Source organism: Artemia franciscana, chromosome 2, assembly GCF_032884065.1.
Source record: "Artemia franciscana chromosome 2, ASM3288406v1, whole genome shotgun sequence".
NCBI classification, from domain to species: Eukaryota; Metazoa; Arthropoda; class Branchiopoda; order Anostraca; family Artemiidae; genus Artemia; species Artemia franciscana.
Window position 1 is genome coordinate 4,909,994 of NC_088864.1, and position 17,974 is coordinate 4,927,967.

At 33.7% G+C, this 17,974-nt stretch overlaps 1 protein-coding gene across 1 annotated transcript in view; it reads right to left on the minus strand.

The window, feature by feature from the left end:
* Window positions 1–1,320: 1,320 nt before the first annotated feature.
* LOC136036307 (phosphatidylinositol glycan anchor biosynthesis class U protein-like) overlaps window positions 1,321–17,974 on the minus strand; it is a 38,596-nt gene continuing 21,942 nt past the window's right edge. The window contains exons 6-7 of the mRNA XM_065718462.1: window positions 11,604–11,746; window positions 1,321–7,847 (exon numbers count right to left, since the gene is read on the minus strand). Coding sequence (XP_065574534.1) covers window positions 7,737–7,847; window positions 11,604–11,746 — 254 coding nt within the window. The 3' untranslated portion in view covers window positions 1,321–7,736. The remainder of the gene's footprint in view (window positions 7,848–11,603; window positions 11,747–17,974) is intronic.

Consider the following 17,974-nt stretch of genomic DNA (forward strand, 5'->3'; position numbering starts at 1 on the left):
GCTTTACTCCAATTAGCCATGGCTCTCAACTTTTTAATCACTTTCACCAAGTTGATTTTAATTATAAAAACAGAAACTACATTGAGAAAGAATCTTAAATTGTCGAGTTTCCAGGAATTGATGTCTTTATGCATCAACTATTAACTTTATCTTCATTAGTTCTTTCCAATCATATTGATTATTATGGTGAACTTCTATTTGTTTGTCGTCGGTGTTTTGAAAAACAAAATCATAGTGTTCAAAATATATATAGTTTTCAATAAAACGCAAATGACACAACATGCTTTAGACTTTACGGTTAGGGAAGGGGGAAAGGGCAGCAGCTAAAATTCTATTTGTAGTAATTTTGTTCGTTTTAATTTTGACTTGAATATTCAACTTGATTTTACTCTTTTTAAGATTTATTTATTCATCTACGTCAGTAGCTGTTATCTCTATGTTTGTTATTATCGTTTCTTTTATTTCAGGTTTCATTTATTCTTTAATAATGATTTCTAGTCGTTTTGAATCATTATTATTATAGAAGCTTATTTCTGCTAGCCTAAAATTTAATATGGTCCTATACTTTTCTTTGTAAAACTTGTTTTTCGGATAGGTTTTTGTGATTAGGGTAAAAAAACAAAACAAAAAACAGTGATGCTTGACCAAGGCCGTATCCACGATTTTCGTTCCGGGAGGGGGTTATTTTTTTCGGTTAGGGGTACAAAAAATGCGTTAAAAAATTTGTTCATAGGCACTTTTTTACGTATTTACAAGTCAAAAATTTCAAGGTCGTGGAGGTTTCAAGCCTCTTACTCCCCCCCTCTCCAACTGGAAACGGCGTTGTACTTACCAACTCTTTAGTTGTAATACATAATTTCTTGACAGAACCATTGATCTTACTGTTCTTGATATAATGCTTTTAAGATTCAGGTGAAGACAATCATCAATAAATCTTGAAAAATATTATCTTTATTATTAGTTGACCCCACAAATTGAGTCGAGGCTCAGGTCCCTAAGGCTCATTGCCTCTAAAATTGTCTCGCTTACCTTAAATATTATACCTACTGCACATATTAATTTTGCCACGTTGGATAACAGTGCTAGCGCTAATATGATATCAATAAAATATCGGTAGAATTATGCTGTTTCTATAAAAAATAAAATATATATAATAAAATATATAGAATATATGCTGTTTCAAAAATAAAAAGTATTTTTGTAGAATTTGTTGTTGGTAGAAAATACAATTTCAAGTATTGTTCATTCTCGTAAGTGCCCTTGAGGCTGCGTGTAGCCCACCAGCAGGATCTTTGACCTATAAAGGTACCACTGAAACGGTTTAATGATCAATGTGTATTTCTTAAAGATTCTAGCAACATAAAAAAGAAAAGACATAAATAAGATATGATGCTGGAAGCATAAGTCGGAATATTCAATTTACGCAGAAACCTACAATATTATGTCCTTCCTAATGAAGTTATAGCAATAAATCAGATATACTGACTCTTGAACTACAAAACAAAACAACATTCAGCCATACACAGCATTAGAAATGATACTAAAAAATTCCTAAATATCCTTTTGTTCAAGAAAATACAGAAAAAGGATTAAACAAGCACTAGCAAATGAGCTCTAGCAAAATTTTAAGAATCAGTAGATTGATTTAAAAGCAAAATTAGAGGCTTAATGCCGGTCGGGATTTAAAATAAGAGCTGTCAGACACGAGGTCCTTCTAAATATCGAAATTCATTAAGATCCGATCACCCACTCGTAAGTTAAAAATACATCATTTTTTCTAATTTTTCCTCTCCCTTCAGCCCCCCAGATGGTCGAATCGGGGAAAACGACTTTTTCAAGTCAAATTGTACAGGTCCCTGACATGCCTACCTATTTTCATCGTCCTAGCACGTCCAGAAGCACCTAACTCACCAAAGCACTGGACCCCCCTAACTCCCCCAAGAAGAGCGGATCGATTCCGGATACATCAATGACATATCTACGATATTTGCTTATTCTACCCACCAAGTTTCATCCCGATCTCTCCACTCTGTGTTTTCGAAGATTTCCAGTTTCCCCCTCCAACTCCCCCAAATGTCACCAGAACCGGTATTTAAAGTAAGAGCTCTGAGACATGATTTCCTTCTCAATATCATATTCCATTAAGATACGGTCACCCGTTCTTACGTTAAAAATACCTCAACTTTTCATCCCCCACAACCCCCCAAAGAGAGCGGATTAAGTCCGGTTATGTCAATCACGTATCTAGGACTTGCACTTATTCTTCCCACCAAATTTCATCCCGATCTCTCCACTCTAAGGTTTCTCCAAGATTTCCCATTTCCCCCTCCAACTCCCCCAATATCACCGGGTATTATCGAGATTTAAAATAAGAGATCTGAGACACGAGGTCCTTCTAAATATCAAATTTTATTAAGATCCGATAACCCATTCGTAAGTTAAAAATACCTCATTTTTTCAATTTTTTCTCTCCCTCCAGCCCCCCAGATGATCGAATCAGGGAAACAACTGTTATCAAGTCAATTTGTGTAGATCCCTGACACACCTACCAATTTTCGTCGTCCTAGCTCGTCCAGAAGTATCGAATTCGCCAAAGCACTGGAATTCCCCCTAACTCCCCCAGAGAGAGCGAATCCCTTCCAATTATGTCAACTACGCATCTAGAACTTGTGCTTATTCTTCCCATTAAGTTTCGTCCCAATCTCTCCACTCTAAGCGTTTTCCAAGATTTCTGTTTCCCCCCTCCAGCCCCCTACATTCCCAGGTCCGATTCGAATTGAAAATGGCGCATCTGAGACATAAGATCTTTCTATATATCAAGTTTCATTAAGATTTGATCACCCATTCGTAAGATAAAGATACCTCAATTTTCACGTTTTCCACGATTTCCGGTTTCCCCTCCGACTCCCCTCCCCCAATGTTTTCGGATCTGTTCGGGATTTAAAATAAGAGCTCTAAAGCACAAGATCCTTCTAAATATGAATTTCATTAAGATCTGATAACCTGTTCGTAAATTGCAAATACCTCATTTTTTCGGAATTACCCCCCCCCCCCCCCCAAAGAGGGCGGATCCAGTCCGGTTATGTCAGTCACGTAACTTGGACTTGTGCTTATTCTTCCTACCAAGTTTCATCCCGATCTCTCCTCTTTAAGCGTTTTCCAAGATTTCTGATTCCCCCCCCAACTCCCCCTAATGACACTGGATCCGGTCGGGATTTAAAATAAGAGATCTGAGTTGCAAGATCCTTTAAAATATGAAATTTCGTTAAGATCCGATCACTCCTTCACAAATTAAAAATATCTCATTTTTCTATTTTTTTTAGAACTAACCCTCCCCCCAACTCCACCAAAGAGAGCAGATCCGTTCTGGTTATGTCAATCACGTATCTAAGACTTGTGGTTATTTTTACCACCAAGTTTTATAGCGATTCCTCCACTCTAAGCGTTTTCCAAAACTTTAAAGTTTCCCCCTCCAACTCCCCCCAATGTAACCGAGCCCGGTCGGGATTTTTAAGAAGAGCTCAGAAACACGATATCATTCTAAATATCAAACTTCATTAAGATCTTATCACCCGTTCATAAGTTACAAATACTTAATTTTTTCTAATTTTTTCGAATTAACCGTCCCCCACACTCCCCCCCCCAGATGGTAAATCGGGGAAACGAGCATTTCTAATTTAATATGGTCTGGTACCTGATACGTCTGCCCAAATTGTATCGTCCTAGTTTATCTGGATGTGCCTAAACTAGAAAACCGGGACAGACAGACAGACAGACCGACAGAATTTGCGATCGCTATATTTCACTTGGTAAACACAAGTGCCATAAAAATGGCTCGTAAGAAAAAATGTCCCGTAAGGAAAAACTGTCTCATACCAAAAAACTGCCAAAAAAAAAAATGAATTCTTGATAATGATTATTTTCCTGTGTTTTTCTAGCCTAAAATGCAAACGCAGAAAGAAATCAAATAGCCACCAATACCGACTAGCATATAATTTGCTTGACCTAAATCTTAAGCAAAGAGCGGGTTGAATTTCACCAAAAGATTGTCCTGATCCCCTGTCCCCATAAAATTTTCCATTGAAAATACACGTTTAAGGTATCTGGACTTTTTTTTAACACCGAAGATAATCGGAACAACCACCAAAATAATTTATTCTGTTATAAATGCCATCTATTCTGAGCCCCACTCCTTTAAAACACTGAAATTAAAATGAACTTGAGTAAGGTCTTACTATTTTGTAAAAATAAAAATAAATAAATGAAAGAACCTAATGCCCTTGTTTCAAGATTATTCCTACTGAAATGTTTCAAGACTGTTGACTCTATAATTTGACTATCTGCAATGTTTTAAAAAGTTCTGCTAACATCAGACACAGGTCGGCCATACAGTTCTTCCAATTTTTTGTCTTCAAACTTTTCAGGTGGGTCAGAACGCTATTTACCCATATGTGGAAAATTTTATTTTGAAGCGTCGAAACCAGTCCCTGTATGCCTATCTGATAAAGCATTGTCACCGTAATTCTCAAAAAATCCTCGGAGCTTTGGCTGCAGATTTCATTTTAATTAAATTACAGATTTTAATTAAATTAGTGATGAGTGCAGATTTATTTAATTAAAATAGTACAATCAAATTTTTCGCTAATACACAAACAAGTTTGGCACAAAACTAGAAATTTTCAGACCCCACCCCCTTCCCTTAAAAAAAATTCTACACTATAGTGTACAACCATGCACTGAAATCGGAGGTTACCCACAATACTTTCAATCAGGTACGTTACCATTTGAAATCATAATGACAGAATACTGTTAATGCCATCTTTTAAGAAACAACCAAAAAATTTCTACATTTCCTTTTATTTACAATCATGAAATAACTACAAATTACAATTAAAATAGTTGAAGTATTTATTATTATAGTTATGCAAAATTATTTAGATCTTTTTGCTATTTCATAAGTCTATTTTCTTGATTAGGTATACTATATCCTGATTAGGTTTACTGATTAAGCTTTCTAAAAATACTGCAGGATACACTTATGTTTATTAGTCCGCGAGGACGAGGGTTCGATGCCTGGTGACGCTAGTTATTTGGTTTGGAACGGGGATCAGTGGTGTGATTCTGTAAGCTCACCCAGAGTCGACCCAGCTCTAAATATATAATTGGAGGTGGGTAAAAAGGAAGGGTGTGCAAAACCACAGGATGGCTGGCCCCCAGCCCCCATTGCTCTTCCTGACTAAAGGGTCGAAACGGAGATAAGCACTGGCGGTAAGGACTGTCAAGTCCAATTCTGTATTTTTTTACCTTTTTTTATTTTCTTGAAAAATTAGTAAGGAATCCTCACTAAGAATATAAAAAAAACAATTAATAATATCAAATTTTAAAAGAGAAGTAGCTTTAAGCTAAGACAGCAGATATTTCACACTCAAACGAGTAACAATTCACTCTTCATTTTACTCCAATCCCTAAATATCTACATTTTTTTAGCTGGAAAATTTATTATAAAAGCTGTTTATGGACATCATTCTATTATAAAAAATCATATCCCACTTCAAAATATTTTAAAAATGGAACATAATTACCAATGGAACATCATCACTAATTAGGATAGTTCTATTAGAATTACTAATTAGAATACCTACAGAAAAACAAGCCTCCAAAGCAAGTACAGACGAGGGCTTGATTAAAATACTAATTATTTATTTATTTATTTAGTCGCGCTTTTTACATTGATATGATAGTTCTCAATCCAGTTTTAAAGCCTCCAGTATCCACTCAGTTTTAAAAATGGCGTCAAAATGACAAGACGTAACAAGCATTTCCAGAATTTTAGAGAACAAAAAAAAAAAAATTTTTTACACTTTTCAAATTTCTTTATCAAGGAATTTAACCAAAATATCAATAATAATAATGTTTTATAGGTAAATAGTACGACTGTATTTTGGTATATGTTACATAACATTTATGATACACAGGCTTTAAGAAAGAGGTAATGAAGCATTTTCCCGTTCACCATTGATACAGTATCTTGTTTGAATTAAAATCTAATAGTTGTGGGCATCAAGCCATGGCTAATGTAGAAAAAGCCAAGACAGATAGTCCGATTGAGTGAGAGGCAAACCTGGTATTAACCCCCATATTAGTAGGATTGTTACTTGTTAAATAAGATTGTTTTTATTATTTAAGAATTAACGACGCTTCTTGACTACTAAGGTCCCTGCGTCGGCCCTGCAGTGCATTCCTGCAGCGTGATTCGATCTCTGGGTCCCGTATTACCAAGCTAAGGTCAAACCCACTGCGCCACCACAGGACTACTTTTAATTGTATATTTGAATAAAGTTGCGTATTCTCACCATGGAATTATTCAAAGAAATAACTGTTTGTTTGACTAATAAATAATAAATAACTAATTTGTATAAAAATAAATAAATAAAATGAAATAAAAATAAAAAATAACTAATTAAATAAATAATAAAAATAACTAATTTGTTTGTTTGAAGTATGCCTCAATATTGTGCCAAGAGTCATGTCAAGAGGCTTATCTCAGTTTTACCAGGTCTTCCTTAGCTTGTTCTTTACCCCTTACCTTGCTTCGTCTCCCTTACCTTCTATTAAGGAAAAGAAACTCTTTAAATTCGGCCAATGTTATAAGATCCCATAGAGAAACCTTTCCGCAATACAATATGCCCCCGGGCAGAAGATGTTTTCCCCAAAAAACCCTCCCCGCCCAGATTCTACTCATCTCAGACTATTTCTATACCCGGACTATCTGTTTCTCATTGGCAGATTTACCTCCAGATATGAAAAGTTTTGTCCCCTTCATTACTCATTTAATAAACAAGATTTCCCGCAAATTTTCCTCTTTTATTATTTGATACTGCTGTTGCCCAAGCTTTGTATTTTGTTCGCTTGTTTTGCCATCGACACCCCCTTTTTATATGCCCCCCTCCCCGTTTTTTCAGTTTGCATAATATCTAATTCTTTTTTAGCTTTACAAGTTTTTTACCTTTTTAACTTAATCTGACACTGCATTTCAATTACTTTGACTAAACACAAATTTTTAATTCTGTAATTGCTGTTTTGGCATTACTCCAAATTTCGAATTTGGCTCTTTAGAGCTTGTGATAGTAATTTTTTAAAAAATATATCTTGTCCTACTTCTATCAATGTGGAACTCATTTCTTGAAAAAGGTGCTAGACATACCCTTCTGTTTTAAGAATGGCATAAGAAACGATAATGACATAAATAACATAAGATAAAATTACATGAGAAACAAGTTGAAAACAATCCTAAAAATGACTGAAGCCACATAAAATAAAAAACTTTGTTTATATTTTAGAAAATCTCTATCTGACCACTGGTTCACACCATTGCGCTTTCACACAATAACGTCCATTTTGACGTTTTAGATTTCATACGTTTTTGCATAAGATCAGTTCTACGCCATGCCGGTTTAAGGGCACGTGTGTTACGCAGCAACAACGTACCTACGTATTTCAACTGAAAAAATCCATTGCACTGAATCCAATTATTCTGATTTCACAATTTCTGTTGCACCACTTTGATAAGAATACTTCTAAGTTTCTCTGTATTGGTGCGTGAGTCGATTTGCACCAGAAAAAAAAACGCAGGTGATAAAACCTCGAGGAAAAACCTCACCTTCAGCAAAGAACACCAATAAATAATTCAAAAAATCTTCTAGGAACAAATCCCAAATGCCCCGTTTACCATGTCTTTATTCCATATCTAAAGTAGCGTCTTTTCCATCAATTTTCAAGTCGATTCCGTTTTCCAACAAGAAATCGTGCTTCATCTTTCCAAAAACAATATCAGTTAACAGGAATATCTAAAAGAGGCATAAGTAGTGAAAAACACTTCTGAATAAAAAAAAAACTTAACACAAATGTTTTCAGAATATAAGATCGACGGAAGGATTTCATAACAGATGCAGAATATACTTTTCAACTGATAATTTACAAAAAGCAACAGACTGTCTCAGTTGAGGCTCATAGATATTTTAAATTCCTTTTCAAATCAGAAAAATATTAGTTTCAAAAAGTGTTTATGGTATTCGGTGTAGTAGTAGTAGTAGCAGTAGTAGAACAATTTTATTGAAAATAACCATTATTTATATAATAGCACAAAAAGTGGAGCTTGCGAGGATGTGCTAAAATAAAAAAAAAGGAAAAAAAAGAGTATGGAACATGAGACCGTTTACCGAAACCAACATAAAATAAACAACAAAACACTACAATATAAATATGAAGCCCCAAAACAACACAAAAAAAAACAGAAAAATAACCCACTGAAAATATAGTTAATCTGTTTCGAAAACCCACCTACCGAACAACTCCACACGTAAATCAGATTTAAACTGGTTAAAAATATGGTGATATATGAGGGAGGTTACCGATAATACAATGCCTAATTTACATGGTAATATATATGAGGAAGGTTGTCACCTTAGATTATACATTTTTTTTCCTTTTTGCATGCTGGCCAATGGTCTGCGTACCAACCGATCTCCTGATTCTCTGTCTTCGGTGAGGAGTGCAATGCGTGGTTGGAGGTAAATCATCCGACGCTTCCTGTGTTTTACTCCCAGATTTCCTCAGGTGCCCATTTAGAGCTGGGTCGACTCTGGCTCAGCTTACAGAGTCACACCGCTGACACCCATTCTAAATCAGACAGCAAATGACACTAGGACTCGAACCCTTTCCTCACAAAAGGAAAACCTTACGACACCTCACGGATACCTTAGATTATACGGAGACTTAAATCTTGATTATTCACAGTACAAGAATAGGATCGAAAATTAACTTTAAGCAGACAAAGTCGCTTTGACTAGCGAAAACCGGTGATAAAAAAAAACACAGAGTAACGCTACAACTCATGCCAAATACAAGATATACAATACTTGGAAGGACTGCCACCTATCTCATCTTCCCCACCTCATTCCCACCCTCTATGTTAAAGTTCGACTTCTAATCTTGATACTTCAGTATAGATTGTTCTAGCCAAATAGTAATGTGATAAAAAGCGTAACTTTTTTTTAAACAAGCGCTGGATAATAAAAAGGTTTTTGAAAGCAATCAACAAATAAATCACTTGCAATTACCAACAATCAATATTGAGTGCACCACACTGCTTTCCAGAAAGCACTAACTAGTCACTAGGTTAAAGTCTGAATTCGTGAGAAGGGAGATCGCTCCCTTCATACGTAGGATAATTTTTGTTCATATTTAGTTTTAACTTTGCGCTTTACTAAAAAAAGCTTTATTTCTGCATTTTTATTCAACTGCTTTCAAGACCCAGAGAAAACAATTTGGTCTCAAAATGTTCATTTCGAAGTATTTCCGCAAATAATAGAAGGATACATTACCTATTTTTTTTAAACAACAAAAAACCACAGAATCTCAAGAAATAGATAATATGCTGGAAACTCAACCGATTTTTCGTAAAAAAATAGCTTTGGGCGAACAGCTTTTATACTAATACAGCCACAACCGGAAGCGAGCTGAAAATGAAAATTTAGGCTATAGAGGTTTTACCACCAGACTACCACCAGGTACAGTTTTAGAGCGAACATTTCTATGATTAAGCTCAGGTTTCACTTCCAAAACAAGCAAAGGGAATTTGTGACTATGGGTTATCAATATAATCAATATTTATCAATATTATTAATATTATGAATATTTTCCTCGTTTCCTCTACGAAAATCTATCAGTAGTTAGAGGCATTAATGAACTGAATTCTGACAAAGTCTGTTAACTTTAGGAAGAAGTTACAGGAAACCTCCCTTGATCAAGCCCGTAGAAAAAAAATAAAATAATATATTGCATTCTTATATAAGTCAAACGGGCTGAAATACTTTCTTCAACAGATTATCGCATAGGCATTGACTTTTTCATGGAAAATAAAAGAAAACGCGCTTTCTTTAATACAAATGGTGACAAATGAATATCATCTCCCCTCTTTACCCTTGTGACGTTTAAGTGATTGCACGGGGTTTATAAAACCATACATTTTGAATAGTTTCGTTAAAAACTTAAATACTTATTTTTTCCTTAAATCGATTAATAGATAAATCTAAACTTTAAACCTGAATCGAGCAGAAAATTGCCCTGTGTAAGAAGGATATTGCTCTTTCCCTCTTACCCTAGTAGTGCTGAGGTAATTGCACGCGCTTTACAAAAACAATTTATTTCGAATAAATTTATTGGGGTTATCAAAATATTTCTTTTCTTTTTTTAATCTAGAAACCGATTTACCAACTGGGCATCTGTTGTATGAAGCAAGCCTTCGCATTAGTATCAACAATATATTTTATATTTACAAGGTATTTACATTTTATCCTGAAGCGTTTCATTCCATATTCGGTGTCAATAAAGGAGAAAAAAAAATCATTCGAACACAAATAACCTACATTGCCAAGTCTCATTAAGAGACTTAGTGGCATAATTGACGTATATGTAGGACGAAGAGCGGGCAAGGTTTTTGTTTAGTAAATATACCAAAAATGTGTTCCTCAAAATCTATGGTGGGAAGTTCCCCCCCCCCTAATTGCTGAGCCTGAGGCGGCTTTAAATTAAAAGAGAGCAAATCTAAATTAATTCCTATTTCTCTGGATCAAACCGTTCGTGAGAATGAACTTAAGAAGCAGTGAACTTTGCCAATAGTAACCGAAACTATAAAGAATGAAAGTACGAAAACAACATAGACATCAAATTTACTTTTTTTATCCATCAAAAATGGGCAAAAGTTGTGAATATAACAAGATTTGCATAATTTTAGAAGATAGGGGAACACTTTTCAAAAAATGGGCGCGTTTTTGATGAAAATTACTCTGTTAAACATGCCTGAAAACCCTGGGATTCATAAGGTGGGGAATAGAAAGGGGCTTTGGAATTCAATAGGAATTTTCTCTGGAACAGTACGAGAAAAAAAATGCACTATGTCTTTGTAACAGGATGAGTTTTTAAAAATTGGACGTAAGACTTTTTAAAAACTAGCAAGAAACTATTGAAAATTGAAATTACCTTACTTAAAAATAATACTTATTTTGATACTGCAAAATAACAAAAATGCGACGTGACAAACAAAATACGTCGGGTGAAACGTCAAGCCTCAACGTGATGCCAAGACACTCTGTTTTAAAAGTGAACAGCTTTTTCGCAACAAGTAATACTGCCAACTCAGGCACAAAGTTATGAAACAGTGGGACACGAGTAAAAATTCATCAGTTGGATGCAAAAATTAACTTAGTATATAGTATATACTCTGATTAGATATCTAATAGAATATCTATTTTACCGCCGCACATGTAAGTTGTTAAGCAAATATTTCTTTTCTTAAGTCCGTGTTTCTATGTTGGAGTCAGGTCTTCAACTACACCTCCTGCCTCTATAAGCCTCATGGTCAACCACACTCATACAGTTCTACTCGGATAGGCCAAAACAGTCAGCCAGTGCCAAAGAAACCAGCCAGAGATCCCCTTCGCCCTCTTAGGCCTAACTTTAATCTTAACTCGTCATTTTTGACACCACCCATTTGTATCATAAGCAACATTAAATATAACTCAACATGAAGTATTCACAATTACCTGTGCAGCATTGAAGACTAGCGTCATTGCAAAAAAGAAATTTGCATTTGCAGAACCAGAGTAAATCCACAAGTGCCATAAAATAGGTCCCAAAACACATGATGCAACAAACATGCACACTACTGTGAAACTATAACGAGTATCTAAAAGACAAAAAGTAGAAACCTAAGATGAAACGTACAATTATGGGACGATAATATGCACACACAAAATACGTACTTTTGTGGATATGTTACCACAACACACATGTACAGAAGGAGGAGGGAGTAGCATCAGGAAGAACCTCCACATTTATCCAAAGGATCTCTATTTCCTAGCACATAATGAGTCGTGCTCAAAAATTTATTTTGTCGCATTTTCGATTCCCAAGGAAAAATTCCCCCAAAAAAAGAAAAAAAATCGAATAAAAGCAGATTTTTCCCTATACCAAAAAACACACATGACCAATTCTTAATCATTGAATTCAGAATTCAACTCATATAGAAGTGTATCGACATAGTCATATAGCTTAGGACACTACACACATAAGGATAAACTAATCAGTATTTATTTGAGACTTTTAAAACGTTAAAACTGAACAGACAAATTATTCAGATGAGATAACAAAGCCGAATGTTTTCTGATAAATAGCAGAAAAAGGGCCTGGCTTGTGTACAGTTAATAAAAAAAAAGTATAGGTTAAAATCAAATTTTAAAAGAGGATAGAACTAAGGAACAAAGTTTCCTTCAGCCAAAACGTAGAAATTGATATTCCAAGAGAATGAAATGCATATGCCGCCCTTTTCATTTCTGGGATTTTGAGTTTTTCTAGACACCATTCAATGGACTCATGCACACCTCAGTCATTTATGAAGACATAACATCAGCTTTTTCAGTAGATAATTAAACGCTTATTTTCAGATGAAAGGCAGATACCCCTTTTTGATTGACGGCAGCCGATTTGTTACCTTTTTATTTTGTGCATCCCAATGACTAGATATACATTAACAGTCAAAACACAAAAATGTGCTAGGTTTAAACACACAAGATAAAACACAAAATAATTTTTAGAGGTTCACAAGGAAAAAGCATTATTTTCAAAAAGAAAAAGGCATCTATACATTTTGCACCAGTTACAGATGAATAGGTATCTTTTGATTTTGGACAATTTGGACAGTCCATAACAAAAGATTGTGCTACCTATTGCACGAAATGTTTGCTTAGTTGATCTTGTTTTCTAGGCAGCTATGCCTTTTGCACCAGTTACAGCTGAATAGGTATCTTTTGATTTTAGACAATTTGGACAGTCCATAACATAAGACTGTGTTACTTATTTCAGGAAATGTTTATTTAGTTGATTTTGTTTCCTAAACTTGGTATGAAAAGCATGGAAAGCATCAAAGAGATTCATTAGAATTATTTTCAGTGATGTGAGTTACATAGTGGTACACACCATAGTTTGGTATCTTTGATTTCATAATAGTTGAATTGGCTCATCAAAAAGATAGTTTATTGAATATAGGTTTAACATGAATTTGTATTAAAAGAGGGTCTCTGATGTTGACTCTCTAAAAAAAAAAAAAAAAATAGATACAATTGACAAAGACTATACATTGTCAGTTGCTATTACAATTGTTTCAGATTGGCTAAATAGCCTTTTTTACGCTTATTTACTCAAGATCAGCAAGAGTGCAAGCTTGTTTTTGAGGTGTGTTATTTTTAGCTGGCACTGGTGGAAAAAACAATTTTAGGATTTGTTGTTCTTGGGCCAAGCTTTTGAATAAAGAAAATTTGTTGAAATAGGCTTTGGTAGGGAAACTGACTTCAAAACTGTTTTATTTGTATTTTAGGACAAATATTCTCTTCAAGTTTAGGATACAAGTGTCCCTGTGTTACGTGCCATTGTATTTGTGTCCCTGTGTCCCACCTGTGAATATAGAAAGATATATATATATATGTTTTTAACTACGTAAAACTTGCGAATATACAACATTCTTCGATGTCCCATTGTCTGTGCATATAAATAGATTGTCAGGTTTACCGACTCTTAAACATGCAACATAAAATTGTCCATGGGAAAAACAATCCGTATTCAGGTCTATACCTGATTATTCTAATGATTGCCCTTGAGCTTTGTTGATGGGGATTGTTAATCGAACATTCCCTGTGTCCCCGTCGTCATTTATATATCCCCCTGTGCCCCCGGCATCCTCCTTGTAGTTGTGTCCCTGTGTTCCGGTCGTCATTTATATTCCCTGTTTCCCGGTCGTCATTTGTGTCTCGGTGTCCCGGTCTGTAATTTATCTTTGAGTGTCCCGGTCGTCACTTATAACTCCCGGTCGTTATTTGTGTCCCAATTTCCCAGTCTGTAATTTCTCTTTGAGTGTCCCGGTCGTCATTTATATTCCCTTTGTCCCAGTTTTAGTTTTCTTTTTCTCCTTTATTTTTCAGTTTTTTTCCTTTTTTTTTTAGTTTTTTTCTTTTTCAGTTTTTAGTTTTTTTTTTTGTATTTTTTACCTTTTTTTTTAGTTTTTTGTATTTTTTACCTTTTTTTTTAGTTTTTTAGTTTTTTTTCTTTTTTAGTTTTTTACCTTTTTTATTTTTTTTATTTTTTTAGCTTTTTCAGTTTTTTTAGAATTTTCTTTTTAGTTTTTTTTTGTAGTTTTTACCTTTTTTTAGTTTTTTTTCTTCTTTTGTATTAATGCTGAAGCCAAGGTTCGAGCCTGGAACCTCTCGGACCTGGAACCTGGAACATAACGCTTTACCAACTCAGCTACTTCGGCTTGAATACATTCGTTTTTGAATTGATATATGATGAAAAAAGGTAAAAACTACAAAAAAAAATAAAAAGAAAAAACTAAAAACTAATAAAAAAAACTAAAAAAGCTAAAAAACTAAAAAAACTGAAAAAGAAAAAAAAGAAAAAAAAGGAAAAAACTGAAAAATGAAGGAGAAAAACAAAACTAAAAAAAATAAAAATAAAAAAACTAAAAAGGTAAAAACTACAAAAAAAAACTAAAAAGAAAAAGAAAAAAACTAAAAAAACTAAAAAGAAAAAAAGGGGAAAAACACAAAAATTTATTTCATCATATACCAATTCTAAAACGAATGTATATACAGACCGGGACACCGGGACACAAATGACGACCGGGACACAGAGACACAACTACAACGGGGTCGCCGGGGGGCACAGGGGGGTAAATGACGATGGGGACACATGGAATGTTCGATTAGCAACCACCACCAACAAAGCTCAAGGGCAATCATTACAATCATGAGGTATAACTAAAAAAAACTAAAAAAAAGGATAAAAAACTAAAAAAAAGACCAATTCAAAAACGAATGTATATACAGACCGGGACATCGGGACACAAATGATGACCGGGACACCGGGATACAGGGAATATAAATGATGACCGGGACACTCAAAGAGAAATTACAGACTGGGACACCGGGACACAAATGACGACCGGGACATAGGGACACAACTACAACGGGGACGCCGGGGGGGCACAGGGGGATATATAAATGACGACGGCGACACAGGGAATGTTGGATTAGCAATCACCATCAACAAAGCTCAAGGGCAATCATTAGAATCATGAGGTATGGATCTGAATACGGATTATTTTTCCCATGGACAATTATATGTTGCATGTTCAAGAGTCGGTAAACCTGACAATCTATTTATATGCACAGACAATGGGACGTCGAAAAATGTTGTATATTCGCAAGTTTTACGTAGTTAAAAACATATATATATATATATATATATATATATATATATATATATATATATATATATATATATATATATATATCTATCTATCTATATATATAAAAATAAGTTGTCTGTCTGTGGATGGATCAGGTGACGTCACCTGAAAAAACTGGATCAGGTGACGTCAAAACTGAAAAAACTAAAAAAGGCAAAAACTACAAAAAAAACTAAAAACTAATAAAAAAAATAAAAAAACTAAAAAAACTAAAAAAAGGCAAAAACTACAAAAAAAACTAAAAACTAATAAAAAAAATAAAAAAGCTAAAAAACTAAAAAAACTAAAAAAACTAAAAAAAAGGATAAAAAACTAAAAAAAAGACCAATTCAAAAACGAATGTATATACAGACCGGGACATCGGGACACAAATGATGACCGGGACACCGGGATACAGGGAATATAAATGATGACCGGGACACTCAAAGAGAAATTACAGACTGGGACACCGGGACACAAATGACGACCGGGACATAGGGACACAACTACAACGGGGACGCCGGGGGGGCACAGGGGGATATATAAATGACGACGGCGACACAGGGAATGTTGGATTAGCAATCACCATCAACAAAGCTCAAGGGCAATCATTAGAATCATGAGGTATGGATCTGAATACGGATTATTTTTCCCATGGACAATTATATGTTGCATGTTCAAGAGTCGGTAAACCTGACAATCTATTTATATGCACAGACAATGGGACGTCGAAAAATGTTGTATATTCGCAAGTTTTACGTAGTTAAAAACATATATATATATATATATATATATATATATATATATATATATATATATATATATATATATATATATATATCTATCTATATATATAAAAATAAGTTGTCTGTCTGTGGATGGATCAGGTGACGTCACCTGAAAAAACTGGATCAGGTGACGTCAAAACTGAAAAAACTAAAAAAGGCAAAAACTACAAAAAAAACTAAAAACTAATAAAAAAAATAAAAAAACTAAAAAAACTAAAAAAAGGCAAAAACTACAAAAAAAACTAAAAACTAATAAAAAAAATAAAAAAGCTAAAAAACTAAAAAAACTAAAAAAACTAAAAAAAGGTAAAAAACTAAAAAAACTAAAAACTAAAAAAAAACTAAAAAAAAGGAAAAAACTGAAAAATAAGCTAAAATAAAGGTAAAAACCAATAAAAAACTAAAAAAAAAACTGAAAAAACTAAAAAAAGGCAAAAACTACAAAAAAACTAAAAACTAATAAAAAAAGTAAAAAAGCTAAAAAACTAAAAAAACTAAAAAAAACTAAAAAAACTAAAAAAAGGTAAAAAACTAAAAAAATAAAAAATAAAAAAAAAACTAAAAAAAAAGGAAAAAACTGAAAAATAAGCTAACATAAAGGTAAAAACCAATAAAAAACTAAAAAGAAAAAAAGGAAAAAACTAAAAAAAAATTTCATCTAAAAAACTAAAAAAGGTAAAAACTAAAAGAACTAAAAAAGAAAAAATAAATGACGACACTCAAAGAGAAAGCGACCAGGACAAAAGGAATGTTCGATTAGCAATCAACAAAGCACCGGGACACAGGGAGTATAAATGACGACCAGGACATAAGTAAAAAAAAAAAATTAACAAAACTAAAAAGAAGGTAAAAACTACAAAAAAACTAAAAAGAAAAAAAAAACTAAAAACTAATAAAAAAACTAAAAAATCTAAAAATCTAAATAAACTAAAAAAGAAAAAAAAAGGAAAAAAAAAAAGGAGAAAAACAAAACTAAAAAACGAATGTATATACAGACCGGTACACCGGGATACAAATGACGACCGGGACACAGGGAATATAAATGACGACCGGGACACAGGGACACAACTACAACGGGGACACCGGGGGAAACAGGGGGATATAAATGACGACCGGGACAAAAAAACTAAAAAGAAAAAAAAACTAAAAACTAATAAAAAAACTAAAAAATCTAAAAATCTAAATAAGCTAAAAAAGAAAAAAAAAGGAAAAAAATAAAGGAGAAAAACAAAACTAAAAAACGAATGTATATACAGACCGGGACACCGGGATACAAATGACGACCGGGACAAAAAAACTAAAAAGAAAAAAAAAACTAAAAACTAATAAAAAAAACTAAAAAATCTAAAAATCTAAATAAACTAAAAAAGAAAAAAAAAAGGAAAAAACTAAAGGAGAAAAACAAAACTAAAAAACGAATGTATATACAGACCGGACACCGGGATACAAATGACGACCGGGACACAGGGAATATAAATGACGACCGGGACACAGGGACACAACTACAACGGGGACACCGGGGGAAACAGGGGGATATAAATGACGACCGGGACACCGGGGCAGGGAATGGTCGATTAGCAATCACCATCAACAAAGCTCAAGGGCAATCATTAGAATCATGAGGTATAGATCTGAATACAGATTGTTTTCCCATGGACCATTATATGTTGCATGTTCAAGAGTCGGTAAACCTGACAATCTATTTATATGCAAAGACAATGGGACAGCAAAGAATGTTGTATATTCGCAAGTTTTACGTAGTTAAAACCATATATATATATATATATATATATATATATATATATATATATATATATATATATATATATATATATATATATATATATAT